Raw genomic sequence first — 16,184 nt, 5'->3', positions numbered from 1 at the left:
AAGGAAATTACTGTAACTTTAATGTCATTTAAGAGTTAGCTTAATACTTATGAAGCATAATCAAGGTCATATTTAGGGTTCAAATTGTAGAAGTAAGCATTTATTTGCATTATTAGAGACCTGCCAAACTCACATCAAAGTTCCCTGTGAGAAGTGGTCTGGAACCCAACCTTGCATAAGTTCAGAGTATTACTGTACCCACTTTTCTTCATGACTTTCAGAATCCGCAGTCAACAGCTGGTTCACAAGGTCCAAGAGGCTGCACGATAATTTGCAAGATCAGTAAGTTGTCTGCAGAATGGAGACATACCAGAAGGCCTGTCTCCGACAGTTTCTTAGTTTGGGTGGTCTTATCCTGGTCATCGACATCTTTGCAGTGTTATAGGTTTTGATGCAAGTCCTCCCTTCTCTTCAATGACCTCTTTTCTGAATTTGACATCAGTCTTCTACTTTCCACCTCGGATTTTGTTTGAGGAACCCTCAGGGGAACTGCAAGTTTGTGGTTCATGCATCCTGGAAGATGGAATCGTCTCATATATGTTGGAGAATTGTAAGTATCTCTTGGGGGCTTCAGTGCTTATTGACCTTAGTTTACACCTGGATGGCGGTAGTTCTCTCTAGACGAGACCTCAGTCCTAGTGTATGTATATGTATACTTCATATAGAAGAAAAGCCTGTTTCTTTCCAAGCAAGAGAACATCCACTATGAACAGTCTGGGTTCAATTTCAATTCAAGTCATCTAAGCTCTTGCAGACAAACTGAGAGCAGGTCTTTCCCACTGGGTAGACCTTGCATCCCCTGGGTCTGGCAGAACAAGAGTTCATGGAGCAGTCCAACTATGATCTATCTGCCTCTCCTCAGAATCTTCGAAAATTCAGGGAGCTCGTCAGTAAGCCTCTGCTAGATGTATTGTATAAACTATTGTAGATGCAGATATCATTCTTCTAGCCCTGTCTTCCAGACTAAGTGGGCCAGTTTTGAAGTTGGGGTTGCAGTCTCTAACCCTCTTCTCAGAGAATTCTATGGCCCTTTTTCAGATTCCCCTTCTGTACCTGAGGAGATATACGTCTTTCGTACTCCATCGGTGAAGGGTATCAGACTACAGTATGCTTTAACTAAGTGTTTAAGCTCGGGCCCAGCTTTGACGACCTTATGTCTTTGGTGCATCCAAGCAGGAAAGTGATCCAGTCTCCCGGAACATAGGTGTATTTCAGTGATTGTTGAATCCCTTGCTTTTTCCCCAGAGTTCCTCTTCTCAATTTCCTTACTCGGAAGACACCCTTCCGAGTAGCCTCTGGCTTCAACTAGGATGTACTAGTGAGATCCAAACTTTTGTTTAGATAATGTTTTTTGACAGTGTTTAGATAAGGTTTTTTAACAGGAAGAGACATTCTCCTCGTCTATCCTGGGATCTTTAGCCATAACTAGGTCCCATTCAAGCTCTAGGTCTATTCATTCTTCCTTTGGAAATTAATGGAAATCATTGGCTCTGAAGAACAGAAAACCCACTGTCCAGCTGCAGCTTTTGGATTTTATTTCCACAGGGTTAGATTAAGATTATTTTCTGAGAGGGCTTATTTTTGATATGCTCAAAGAGAACATTTGCTTTCTTTTTATGTGAAAGCTGTGGACATTAGACCAGCCTCTTACTTCCATTTTGCATTGTCTTTCTAGAAGTATAATAATTCTCTTAACTCTCTTGGCACCCAAATCGTCTGGGCAATGGGGCTTTACAGCACCTTGAGCTTCTAGTGCCTCAGTGGCATGATTGGTATGGTCTTGGCCTGCCACCTCAGTGGCAGCGAGTTTGATTCTCGGGCATTCCACTGAGAGGTTAGAGATGTGCATTTTTGGTGATAGAAGTTCACTCTCGACGTAGTTCGTAAGTCACATAAAGCCGTTGGTCCCATTGCTGAATAACCACTGGTTCCATGCAAAGGCTAGGTTAGCCATCGCAATGCAATATACAGACAAAAAACATAAAAACGTGGACGACAACCACACAACAATTCAATAACTATACAACACAAGATCATTGCACAAATAATCACTATCAACACCAAAAACAATAACATGACAAGTCAACATCAAGGAACCACGACAACAACACTCAACAACTCATCCACAACACAACAGAACTCACAAGCACAACAAACTCAACAACACAGGCACAACAACCTTCAAACATACAATATCAACGATATTTCAAACAACCTCAAAACACAAAATAACTGACCATCAATAATATTTAGGACTTGCCAAAAAACTGACTCTCCACCACAGGCTCTGATCACAGCTCATTTCTCCCGACTCACGTAACAAACGCTTGCCACTGATATGCTCAGCGATCGCCACAAGAGACACACTTATGCCACTATCAAACCACTCCCATTCATCCCTCCACCAATTTTGCTCTCTCTCTCTCTCTCTCTCTCTCTCTCTCTCTCTCTCTCTCTCTCTCTCTCTCTCTCTCTCAACCCTCGAAGACGTTGTCAAATTTAAGTTACCATTACCACTCCTCCATAGCACCATCTCTTGCTCTGATTTCCTGCTAGCTCCCACAATTGCCCGCCAGTCCCAAGCTCCTAGCTTGACAGGCATACAGTGCTTCTGGCATCAGCTCGTTCTCCAAGCGTCCACAGTGCTATCCAGCTCTGTGTGAAAATAGGGAGGTCTCTGTCCATATGGAGTTTTCAGAGGACCATCCTTTACATATAGCGATATGGTGAGATCTGTTTCATCTTTTGGACTTTTACCTTAAGGATGTCAGAGTAACCTCTAACCCTTTAGCTTACATAAAGTATTTTGTGCCTCGTACGTCTATTCTGTCTTCAAACTACTGGGAGTGTAATCGTTCATTGTTTCCCAATAATTTTATGGAAGTTAAAAGTGTTCAGACCATGTCCAATGACTTGCATGGTATAGGAGAAGGAAGCATAGGTTTTTTCCTATTTTGTCTTCACCTCGTAATAACGTGTTGACTTTTGCGGAGCCAGGGGATGCAATGCGCCTGAATCACACACCACTATCAGTGTATGGGTGGTTTTTATCCCAGTGTAGGTGACAATATTGTATGTTTGTTTTAATTTGGTGCTCTGCCCAGAGCAAGGGCGGGCACTATCATGCTTTACCAGCATTCAGAGATGAACCTTTGCTGTCAGGCTTCCACTTATATAGTACTAGGTGACATTTGGCTATACTGCCACGCCACTACGTACAGGTTGAGAAGAGCTACAGCCGGAGGCAGTATCCCAATAGCTCTCTTAACCCTCTTACGTCGAAGCGGTAAAAAAAAAATTGTCTCCCGTGTGCCGGAGGTGTTTCAGAGTGAGCGCGGAAGAGGAAAAAATATTTTTTTCAAAAAATCACAGCGCGCTTAGTTTTTAAGATTAAGAGTTCATTTTTGGCTCCTTTTTTTGTCATTGCCTGAAGTTTAGTATGCAACCATCAGAAATGAAAAAAATTATCATTATCATATATAAATAATGCAATATATGATAGCGCAAAAACGAAATTTCATATATAATTGTATTCAAATTGCGCTGTGCGCAAAACGGTTAAAGGTAACAAGTTACTTTTTTTCGTTGTAAAATATACTAAATTGCGATCATTTTGGTATATAACACATTGTAAAACGATAAAAGCAACACAGAGAAAATATTATCACAAAATAATGCATGAATTCGTAACGTGCGGACGTAAACACAAATATTTTTTTTTCAAAAATTTCACTATAAATCTAAATATTTGTCCTATGAGACTTTCCAATTTCTTTCAAAATGAAAGACAAATGATTGAATATTACTATACTGTAAGAGTATTAGCTTACAATTGCAGTTTTTGACCATATCTGACGAGTTAAAGTCAGATATGGTATATATATTTTTTATATGCAATTATTTCGGAAATAAGAAAAGCTACAACCTTCAAATATTTTTCGTTTTATTCTACATGAAATTGCGCACATTTTCATATATAAAACTCTATGAAATGCCTAATATGAAACGGAGCAAATACTCCGAGAATGGGACGTACACATTTCGGAGATTTGTGGCGGAGAATCCGCGCTCGGAGGGAAGGAAAGATTTTTTTTTAAATTCACCATAAATCTAAATATTTTGCTAGAGACTTCGAATTTGTTTCAAGATGAAGATAAATGACTGAATATTACTAGACTGTAAGATTTTTAGCTTACAATTGCATATTTCGACCATTTCGGTAGAGTCAAAGTTGACCGAACATGGTTTTTTTTTTATTTATCGTGATTTATATGCAAATATTTCAAAAATGAGAAAAGCTACAACCTTCAATTATTTATTGTTGTATTCTACATGAAATTGCGCACATTTTCATATATAAAACTTTATGTAACAGCTAATTTAAAATGGTGCAAACATTACCACAATTGCACGTATGATTTTTTCGGAAGAGTTACCGTGCGGACATAAAGAAAATGTTATTTTTTTCATAAATTCACCATAAATCGAAATATTGTGCTAGAGACTTCCAATTTGTTGCAAAATGAAGGTAAATGCTTTGAATATTACTAGAATATAAGCATTTTAGCTTACAATTGTGTTTTTCGACCATTTCGGTAGAGTCAAAGTTGACCGAAGGTTGAAATTTTGGCAATTATCGTTATTTATATGAAAATATCTCAAAACTGATAAAAGCTACAATCATGAGTATTTTATTGTTGTATTCTACATAAAAATGCGCAAATTTTCATATATAATACTTCATGTAACGGCTAATTTACAATGGTACAAAAATTATGTTAAAGTGACAAAATAATTTCCGAGATGTGTCACAGATACTTTTTAGTGCGGCAAGAAAGAAATTCGTGCTTGCGCGCCTGCGTAACGATTGTAAACAAAACAACACCTTGATCCGTGAACTCCCAGCATCCCCCAAGGCGCGTGATTCAAAAGTTTTAGGCTGGTAAGCCTATAAGTATTTTTCCGCAAATTTTAAAAAAACTTTTGTAAGTGGATGTAAAATACGTCCAGTCTGCACACGGGAGACAAAAAATGTCGACGTAAAATACATCCAGTCGGCGTAAGAGGGTTAACTGACAAGGAAACGACAACCATTGCATTCAGTCCTAGCAGCTTTTCTATTTCAATTTATTACGTAATATTTTTGAGTATGTATGTAGTATATATGTCCTTGTCTCCCACCTCCTGTTAATGTGGGAATCTGCTATGTAATTACTTGGTAAGTTACTTATATAAAAATGACATATATGATAAAATAATATTTTATGTATACTTACCAAGTAAGTAATTACTCATTCATAGCCCACCCACCTCCCCACTAATGGACATAAGGCATGAACAAACTGAGCTTTCTGCTTACAGTCGTTCCTATTCTCCTGCTAGTGGGCAGAACTGGTCACCTACACAGTTGTTTGAAGTGTTACCCACGAATTTTGAATTTAGGCTACCGTACAAGTGGAACTTCTAGCTATGTAGTTACTTGGTAAGTATGTACATACATATAAAACATGATTTTATTATTATAGAAATGTCATATTTTGCATATTCTGAAAAATTAATTACATGTTTGAGTTTCATGCATATGACTTTACGTATTAAGTTTTTATACCTTTGCTATTGAAAATACTGTTAATTTTTGTTTTGTACAATCAATTTCCAAAACCCTTGTAACACTATTGTAATTAATGTAATCAAGCAGTGCTTTATATGTTTGAAGATCATGCCCAGAAAAACTTTAAAAACTGTCACATCTGAAAGGGAAATTGTATTATTATATACAGTATTTATGGTACTGAGTATTGTGCTTATCCTATATTGTTATTTTCAAGTAAAGTGGAGTCTGTTTTTATAATTCATTGTAAGTTTAATATAAACATCTGTCTTCTAGGTTTTTTTTTTGTGTTTTAAAAGACATGGCGTGTATATGGATCAGTAATCTCTGTCATTTGAGATGAGAGTTGTACTGAAAATGTTTAGAAAGTTTGTTGGTGTTCTTGATATGTGAATTACTGTAAATTTGGGGAACAGAAAAAGTATAATTTATTGGTTTTGAAGTGTTGCTTTCCAAAATGTGTGCCATGAGGAACAATAAAAGAAACTCTTTGCCAAGTCTCACCATGAATAAGTTTTTCGTAAATAAGCGTGCTTCAATGTTTGAGCGATGTGAGGAAACTCCAAGAGAAAAGAGAGAATGGAGCCCATGTGGTGCTGTGGAAACGTCTCAGCGGAAGATGGAAGGTGATGTACCAAAGACTGACTGATTACTAATGGACATGTTTGCACCTTTTGTCATTTAAACTAACATGCATCCGTGTGAATAGACTTTTTGAGAGTCTTTGAGGTAGTGTTGTTGAAATTGCATTTTTTCTTTGTAAATACTGTAATAGTTTTGGCACACGTTTAATAAGCCAGCTTCTAGGTAGATTTTATTCAGGTACAATATTGGTACTATCTAGAGGGCAAATCCTTGACATCTGTCATATAGACCTATAGAAATGGCTATTGTGATTTTAATTATGGCTGCTAGGCCAGTTCAGGCCACCTTTTGGCGAAGCCTGTTGTTGCCATCAGTGGCTTTCAGTTTTATACATTTTGTCTTTGCTACATTCCTTTGGGAAATGTTCATTGGTTACCATGGAACAGATTTTGTGCATCTCTAGTTTTGGCACATGAGTCAGAATGTTATAATCATATAGTCTTCTGAGGTGATGTCTATAGATACAGTAGTATCAAACACCATGTAATGTAACCAGTCTTCTACAAGTATTATCAAAGAAACAACATAAAGAAAATTTTGGCATAAGTTAGAGATGTGCTGTATCAAATTGAGTGCACGAGATTTTATTCATGGCTACATTCTTGATATGACCAGTATTCAGCCCCGACGTCTTGAGCACAAGACGAGTCATTGTAATGTATGACACCATGCACTTTTCTCAACAGTTGGAGGAGAAAGCCTAAAATCTTCTCAAAATAAATTCAGACAGTAAGGAATTATACAGTAAATTATTTAGGTAGAAACTGTATTATTATTATTTAGAAGATGAATCCAGTTCATATGGAACAAGCCCAGAAGCGCCATTGACTTTGAATTCAAGCTTCTAAAGAATATGATGTTCATTAGGAAGAAGTAAGAGGAAGTAAAGGGATTTACAGAAAGAAGTGATTGGGCTTATTAACCCTTAGAGCCAGGCTAAAAATAAAATCCAGCACCCCAGACTGGGGAAACTTTGAGGTCGACCAACTTAAGATAGAAACAATGGAAAGAGGAAGATATGCAAATGCACAAGGTGTAAGAAAAAACTTAAAAATTCTACCTACCTTTTGCGAGAAGTTGAAAATGACTTTGGTTATCAGCAATCTGGTTTTATGGCACTGAAATGCACCGATTTCCAGTTATCGGCGCCAATAATAGATTATTGGCAGTGATGCATACCTGACAGAGATGCCATCAAGTGGTTACCGGTGCCAAAATCCTGTTATCAGCGCTGATAATTGCCGAAAATTGCCGATTTTCAGTTAATGGCGATAATCGTCCTCAGCCATCAGAAGGGAACCCACACAGTAACCGGGCAGTCCCCGGTTAATGGTGGGGGTTCCCTTCTGTCAGCTTGATGATGAGCGAAAATCACCGATAACCAAAAATCGTAGATTTTCTGCGAAAACCAGAATTCAGTGGTAGAAGTGACTGGGGCCTGCTTCTATTTGTCGTAAAATATTTACACAAATTTACTGAGATCAGAGATGCAGTAACTTTTTGGGATTATACTGTGGTCTCCCCGTATTCACGGGGGATGCTTACCAGACCCCCCCCCCCCCCCCCCCCCCCCCACCCCCCCCCCCCCCCCCCCCCCCAGTGAATAGTTAGAACCCCATGAATGTTTGGAACCCCTATAAAAATGCTAAAAGCAGCCTATTTTGATAGTTAAAACTCAAGAAAAACCCACTAAAAATGTTTATATTTGGTTTTTTTAATATTTTTATTACAAAAAGTGCATTTTATGATGAAATTGATAAAAAAACAGGAATTTGTGGATATTTCTCAGAAAAATACCGCGAATGTGCGAAATTTCCGTGAATAATGTGGGGAAATGTTCCCGAGAGAAATCCGCGAATGTGTGAGTCCGCGAATCTTGAGAACGTGAATACGGGGGGTCCACTGTACATGTTTTTCCTAATAGGCAGTCCCCAGTTTTCGGCAGACTCGTTAATGGCAATCCAGTTTTATGGGGCTTGTCCAGGGCCATAAAATTGGAGAGTTTTGGTTTTCGGTGCCATAAGGTGCTGATAATATGTAGAGTTATGGCACCATAACAGACCTAACAGAGGTGCTGTTTAGTGCGTCGCCAAGTTTCTGTTAATAGCGGTTTTCACTTAACAGTACCCTGCCGAGATTGGAACCCCTCCGCCGATAACCGGGGACTGCCTGTACTTGATTGGTAGGTATCCTATTATATACTTCATGATAAAGGATATTAACAGAAGAAGCACATGATTATAAACTCCTTAGGATATCCTTTGTTCTTCCAGGGAAAAACAGATTAATTTTTCTCATTGTACTAGAAGATACTGTCTGGCTATTATGGTAATAATTCATCCAGACTTACTGGACTGCATCCTAATAAGTATCAAAGACTCAAGAAAGATCCAGATTCTGCATTTTGAAGAGTATCCTTTGTATCCATGTTAAACCAGCAGTGTAATTATGATATGATTGCCTTTTTGTGTCCCATGTAATCTTCTGAGGTCTTTGTTTATTGTGTTTTTCAAATTTCCCATTTAGGGTGACTGGTTGCTCTTTCTTCGTACTGAAAGCAAAAGGCTTCCATGTTTCCTCGTCATAAGATGGATGTTGGGTCTTTTAAAGATATATGTGTTCTGGTCACTCAGATTGGAGTCCACTGTTTATCCATTAGTTTTTGTTGGACATTCTGCATCCTAAAGGCAAATAAAATGTCTTATCCCTCTTCACAGGCCTTTCTCTGTTTGCATCATATAGTACTATTGAGTTTTTTCCTTGGGGATAATTCATAGAAAGAAAGTTGGGCTTATTGTGAAAGGGCACAACTTGCCTGGCAGCCTGAACTCTGGATGGTAAATCATCCAGATTACCATTTCTTGCATGGTCACTTTTTTATATGATTTATAGGTGTTGAGGCTTATCCTGTAGTTACCTGTTTAAATAATTGCCTTTTCCTTACGACTTGAGAATTCTGTATTTATTCTGACTGTATTTTTAATTTTCTTAAATATTGGAGTGAAAACTGTTGTTGTTGAGTTTGTTGTGCTTCTCTTTCTCATTTGTGATTGTTACCCAGTGTTTTGAAATGTATGTAATGCTGTTTTGATAATATACATAATTGTTTTTCTGTGAAAAGCAATAGAGATCAGTTGCATTTTTATGCTCGAGTTAATCCACAGGCATAATAGTTGGAATTGTTGTTTTGTGTGTTTAATAGGATACTGTAGTGGGTCTTAAAAATTAGTTCTATGCGCACATTATGGGTATGTACACTCGGCAAGGAAAGTTAAGATACAGTTTTTTTAAATCTTCGGACATATATTGTTCAATAATGCCACACCTGGCAACTCTTGAAATGGGACGGAGCTTCAAAATCATAGCGTTTGTTGCTTTTTAGATTTCCATCAACTTTCCACCATAAAGATTCTGTTGAGGTCCTACAATCATTTATACTTGAATGTAGAAACAGGCTCTATATTATTCGTTAATGTTGGTTTGGTAACGTCAGTTCAGGGTAGAATATCGATCATCCTTTTTTAAACCCTACTGTGAAACCTTATTTATAAGTACGTAATGTTTGACACTAAACTGACGTAAAATTCATACGTAATTAAAGACGGATCTTAAACAACGAGAGAAAGGGTTTTAAAATTTGGGCAGTACTTGTGGAAATCGTGAGGAACAATACAGTAAAGAATGAAATATTATGATGGTAGAGAGAGAGAGAGAGAGCGCGCAAGCATAGGCCTATCGATAGAGATACGTAATTCATTATATTTACTTTGGGAGAGTGAGTGATAATATTTTTTCAAATGTGTTTTTAAAGTGAGAGAGAGAGAGAGAGAGAGAGAGAGAGAGAGAGAGAGAGAGAGAGAGAGAGAGAGAGAGAGAGAGGGGGGGGGGGGGGGGGAGAGCAAAATCTGCTCATGTGAAAGCTTAGGCCTATTTACTACTATTAATTTCATTATATTTTCTTTGGGAGATTGAGTGGTAATATATATATTTTTAAAGTATGTTTTAGAAGTGGAGAGAGAGAGAGAGAGAGAGAGAGAGAGAGAGAGAGAGAGAGAGAGAGAGAGAGAGAGAGAGAGAGAGAGATAGTACTGGTGACGGGGGAAAGGCAGAAGAAAATATAATGAATTAAGTATTTCTATCAATAGGCCTATGCTTGCGCGATTATGATATGACTGCCGAGATCGTGCTGCACTATGCTAGATAAAATTTGAAGGATCATAATACGTATTCAAGTTAATTCTCTAAGAAATTCATACCCTAATCTTGATTACATTCGACAGTTGCCGTAGCATTCAAAGATTGTAAAAAGACATGGAAAATTTTAGACACGGTGTGGTCATTCTTGCTCTCTTGATATAGTCTTTACTTTTGAAAATCGGGTTTCATCCACAAATCATTCAAGAAAAAAGCTGTGTTAAGTAAAAATATTTATTACCACAAATAACTCAATATGTATTGCACAGGCAATTAAAGTTTTATATCGTGGGAGATCTTTCAGCCTCACGGCAAAGAAATGCAGTTGTGTAGGGCTGTAGGCTACTACGAACTGCTTTGTAATGGGAGCATATACCCAGAAAATCTTTGAGCTGACATGCTACTTTAACCTTGATTAAGATTTATGTTTAAAGACAGTAGCTTTGTAAACAGCAACTAGCATTCAATCCATGTCAACGTCAAAGTAATCAAAGTGTGAAATCCGTTACGTTAGCCAGTATCCAGTGACTTGCGCTTTCCCGCTCGAAGTTCTAGGGCTCCTCCTCACATCATAAAAAACGCTCTTGCGGATGCAACTAGATTTGTTCAACCTACCTTAGCCGTCCCAACATTGAGTGCCATTGATGTCAGCTAACTTTAATCGCTTTTGAATACAAACATAACTTTGTAGAAACTGAAATAATTTCATTCACCACTTACGATGATGCAATATATCCCTGTTCTTGAAGCAAGACAAGTAAATATTGTCGTCATGATACATAGTACTAATTCACATTCTATCTACCTGATCTCTATGAACAAATCTATCTGAGAAATTCCATTTACTTCGGACATATATCGTGTTTTTAAGTATCTGAACGGTTTTGTTTTGCATTTTTAACTTATATGATATAATTTGCAGTATATTTTCATATTCTAGAGTAAATTTAGCGATATGTCTTTTCAATAAAAACAAATGGGAAATTGGATGAACGAAAGCTAATGAAAACTATCTTTAGTTTTCTTGTTGAGTGTACTACTTGCTTTAACTAACAGATAACTTGAAGAAGCTGAATTTTGTGTTCTCTATTAGTTCATGATGGATTTTTGTAGTTCAAGGTACTGTAATATTTAGGTCAATTAATACTGTCTATGTAGATTTCTTAATTTAGAAGTTAATATGTGAATTGAACGTGTTTTGCATGTTATGAATATTTTATACCAAGTATTTCAGGATAGAGGGACAAGAGACTCTCAAAAGTAAATACTATGTATAGTTTAGAAGGGATTTTTACTTGCAAGTAGCTACTGTTTAAAATTGCAGCAGTGTCTGGTAGAGAAAGAGTATCCCAGTGTGATAGTCAAAGTGAACATAGGGTCCAGTTACAGTGTAATCTTTATTCTTCTATTTGTAGTTGCATTTCTTATGTGTTGTGTAGTTTCCCTTCGTCCTTTATGTAAGTTTTAAGATGAAATCACAGGGTCAAGAATCAGTGTGTACCTAAACCTCATGTCAAGAGGAAGCTCCATCCCTCTTCATTTCAATTGCTATTTTGGTCAATATGGTTATCTCTCAAGTTGATCCTTTGAATGACATTTCTTCCCCTTTTCTAGAATTTGGCACTCCCTACTTGTGTACCTTGACTCCTTCAACCTTTGTTCCTTTAAGAGGCAGTCCTGCCACAACTTTGAAGGGTAAGTTTTCCCCAGGATAACTGCACTGATTTTATTTCAATTTTGATTAATTTTAATTTGTTTTATTTCAGTTTTTTTCATTTCTGAGCCTAAGCCAGATTTGGACTTATCTACCTTTTTCAATACCCCCGTGTTGAAGAAAAGTGAGACTTTAAAAACATGCTGTACTGGAAGCATGTTGAATCTGTATCATTTTTGTTTACTCTAATGTTAGCTTCTCATTTCTTTGAGAAGAACTGTGTCTGGTTATTGACCAACTTTTGTTTTTCTAATAACACCCTCTAATGGCATTTGTTTTGCTTTGTGTGCAGGTAAAATTTAAAGGCTTCCATTCCCTTTGATTTAAATTCTGTATTTCTGTTGGTTATGGATAGAATCCAAGGGGGTTGATTGAATATAGCATACAGTTGTTGTTTGGTAAGATTTTAATACCATCCATGTTACTATTTCCATTCAAACACAGCTTGAAATAAAAAAAAAAAACAGAAAACTTGAAAAGTTATTGTATTCGTAGGTCTCTATGCCCTTCTTTCCAATGCAAAATTACTTGTTCTAACATATGGTAGTCTTAAAGACAAAAATTGGTTACTCCAAATGGACCTGTTCTTCTTTGTGTTCTGAGGGGCCGTAGTCAATCAGAAGCAAAGGACCTTGAACTGGAAGACTCGCTCGCCCAGACTGAAGGGAAGGAACTCCTGGACAAAGATTGGATTGGAATCTGAAAGTAAGCATCCTTCAAGTCTGTTTACAGCAAGAAGTCGTTGTCTCTCATCACTGCCAAAACTGTCCAGGGCGTCGCCATCCTGAACCCTGTCTTTCTTACAAAGTGATTCAGTGTGGAAAAGTCGTTCACTGGTCTCCAGTCGCCTGTAATCTTTGGAACTAGGAAAATTCGACTGTAAAACCCCAGTGAAGGACTATGCACTTCTTCCACCGCACCCTTGTCCAGCATCTTCAACACTTCTTCCCGAAGAGCCAGGTACGTACTTCAAAGAGCCGTGAGCATAGGTCAGATTGAGAAGGGGTATGTCTGAGAGAGGGGGAGGGAAGTCGAAAGGTAGTAGATACCCCACCCAAAAGACATCTACTACCCACTTCTTCGCTCCACGCAACTGCCATTTGGCCCAATGGCATGCCAGGCAACCCCCTACCCATGGCAATGGAGAGGGAGAGGCGCCCACTCTACCGGCAACCCCTTCTGCCCCTTCCTCTAGAGCCCCTCCCAGCCTTGTAGGGAAGAAGTAGACTGAGAGGCTCTCACAGAAATTGAATGCCTAGTCAACTTGACAGGAGGAGACCATCTTGTCTGCCATTGCGGAGGGAGAAGATGAGGATGAGAATGAGTCTCTGATTTAGATACCGCCTGATGCACTAGCCTATCTTTGGTATCCACTTGCTGCTGGTCGACTGCATCTTCTAAATGAGTTCTTGGGAATAGAAGCTGCAACTCAAGGAGATTCCGTTTCGGAGCGCTGACAAGGACTCCGAATCTACTGAGCCCACCACCTTTGACAAGGTCACGTCCCTCTTAGCCAGGAGGAAGTTGGCCCACAAAGCTGCATTAATATGGCCTTGATACAAAATGGCTTTACCCCAGACTGCAGTAGCCTGACAAAGGAGGAAGAACTGACTGACTGAACCTCCCTCAGCTTGACCCAATGCTATCCTGGCTACTGCAGTGGACCACAAGTCCAACCAAGACACAGTCTGGAAGATGGTACAAGCTGTAACCTCCATAGCCAAAGCCTCTTGCGAAGAAAATGATGGACTTTCAAACCTGACCTGATTCAGGGTCAAACCAGGCTTAAGCTGGATCATATCTGAATTAAGGTGACAGGACATAAGCAGAACCGCATTGGTGGAATAATACTTCCTATGCCGCACAAAAGGAGGAGGAAAGAACTTAGAGGACCTATTGGAGTGCTGAGAGCCATCTCTGTCCAAAACCAAGGCGTTAACACACTGCAAGTTAGATTGAGCAAGCCCCCACAGGGGAAGCTCAAATGAAGCCTTATATCTTGCCTTGGACCCAGGAAGGTCTCTATACCCATAGGAGTCACAGAAGACTGAGTCTGCATTCTACACCCAAGGTTATTGAACTCATGAATGAGTTCAATGACCTCTGAGAAAGAAGACAGAAACTTCTGGCTCTCTCCTCCCTTGTGTTCTCGCAAAGGAGACCGACGAAGCGAATAAGGCACTGGAGAGGCTTCCCTAGGAAGCTGGGTATCATGCCCCCCACTGGTCGGAGTGGATTTCCTATCTACCGAAGATCATGAAACAGAGGGGTCCTGAACACGGCCATGCGAAGACACCCATATATGGTCTCGAACCAAACTTTACACGCTCATGTGACAAACCTCATACATGTTTGCAGGACGAATCACGTACGTGGACATGCGACTCGAACCAAACTGTCTACACGCTCATGTGACAAACCACATACATGTTTGCAGGACGAATCAAGTACGTGGACATGCGACAAGTCAAGTACACGGCCATGCGATGACAGGGAATAATGCCGAAGTGAACTTCCTGAAGGAAACTGATTCCTAAGGACCTGGTCTTTGGAAGGCAAACGAGAAACACATCCGCAGACCAGTTACCTCACGTTCTTGACCTTCAACCACAACACATTTGCAGAGAGAAGAATCTTTGGAAGGTGCTGGAGACACCATCTCAGCAGACACCTTTGACCTCTTAATCGGAGCTTTATCATGTTTATGACAGACTGGAACAGGTACAGAAGACAGAGATGGTTGAGATAGAGGGCTAACATCTCCATGGTCATGTACATGTGCGTGTAAGGGAGAGATATGGCTGTGTAGAGAAGTCAGCAAAGCTCTCCTCTCACTTGCAGCAGACAACGCTACAAAGTCCATAATTCTTCATTTGATTCGAGGGCGAGGAGGGGAATAAGGAGATGAAGAAGCAGAAGATGGAGGAGAGAGCTTACTCCCTCTATGATGCCTCTTACTAGAAAGTGGAGAAGAAGAATCACTCCTATAACTATTCTTGCCAGAGAGAGCAGAATACCTCTCTCGAAAAAGAGTCCAGTCTCTTGACCATAGTTTGAACCGTCTCCGATGGCTCAGCAAGAGGATAAGATGATGTCATAGGCAAAGGTGGAGATGACATCACAACAACTGGAGGTTGAGACGCCACTGCAGCTGACGTCATAGGGCTAAGAGCATGCTGGGAGTGATGTCACGACATCTCGAATGGGACCACTGGTCGATGACCTCACTGGTGGAGCGATAAAGGGCAACCCAGTAAGCATTGACATTGATAAAGGCGTCTCGCTAGGAGGCAGCACGAGAGCCAAATTAGTGTAGGCCTTGAGGTGGGGGGACTGCCGAGGGGACCGGCTGGGGGTTACGAGCAGCCAAGAAACATGAGAGTAGGCCATACACAGAATGGGCATCCTGTAGGCCTAGAGAAGCCCAAATAGCTGTCATCTTGTTTGATTCGGAATCTGAAATAAAGGAAGCAGAAGGTGTTAGCCTCCTGTCTCTCGAGAAAGACATAATATCCCGCAGGAGAGGGGGCTGCATTAAACATAATCTCATCCTGTGCAACTCTCCATACTTCCAATGACGAATCGATGGAAGAAAGGAAGGGGCCAGCAGTACAACAGATGCAGAGGGAACACTTCTGGAAGAAGGGGATGCTGAACCATCCAAATGAGGAGGTGTAAAACCCTTCCGAGAAGGACAAGTGGATACTCTACAATGCTCCCTTTCCACTGCGACACAGGCCAGGAACAACATTCTGGGCAAGGATTAGTAATGATACAAGAATTAGATCAGAACCTACTGCATGTAGTATGGGGATCTGTAATGGTAGCAGTCAAAAACCTGGAGCATGGAAATCCCTAAATGCCTGGGCACATGTGTTGGTGAGGCCTAGAAGAATTGGAGGACTCCATGATAATCAACCAGGCAAGCTCACAAACACACTGAAACAAAGAAATCATTGGCAAACGAAGTAACTGGCTTGGAAAGGAGAGTGCAAGCGACTGCTCTCCAAGGTGGTCAAA

The 16,184-nt window shown here is 39.6% G+C and overlaps 1 protein-coding gene across 1 annotated transcript in view; it reads left to right on the top strand.

Moving 5' to 3' along the window:
- The window catches only part of LOC135216856 (ubiquitin carboxyl-terminal hydrolase 16-like), a 426,609-nt gene that overhangs the window by 16,030 nt on the left and 394,395 nt on the right, over positions 1–16,184 (top strand). Inside the window, 1 exon segment of the mRNA XM_064252406.1 lies at positions 5,888–6,237. Coding sequence (XP_064108476.1) covers positions 6,069–6,237 — 169 coding nt within the window. The 5' untranslated portion in view covers positions 5,888–6,068.

This window comes from Macrobrachium nipponense, chromosome 11, assembly GCF_015104395.2.
Source record: "Macrobrachium nipponense isolate FS-2020 chromosome 11, ASM1510439v2, whole genome shotgun sequence".
Classification (NCBI taxonomy): Eukaryota; Metazoa; Arthropoda; class Malacostraca; order Decapoda; family Palaemonidae; genus Macrobrachium; species Macrobrachium nipponense.
Note: the sequence above shows the minus strand (reverse complement) of the source record. Positions and strands in the feature narration are given on the sequence as shown.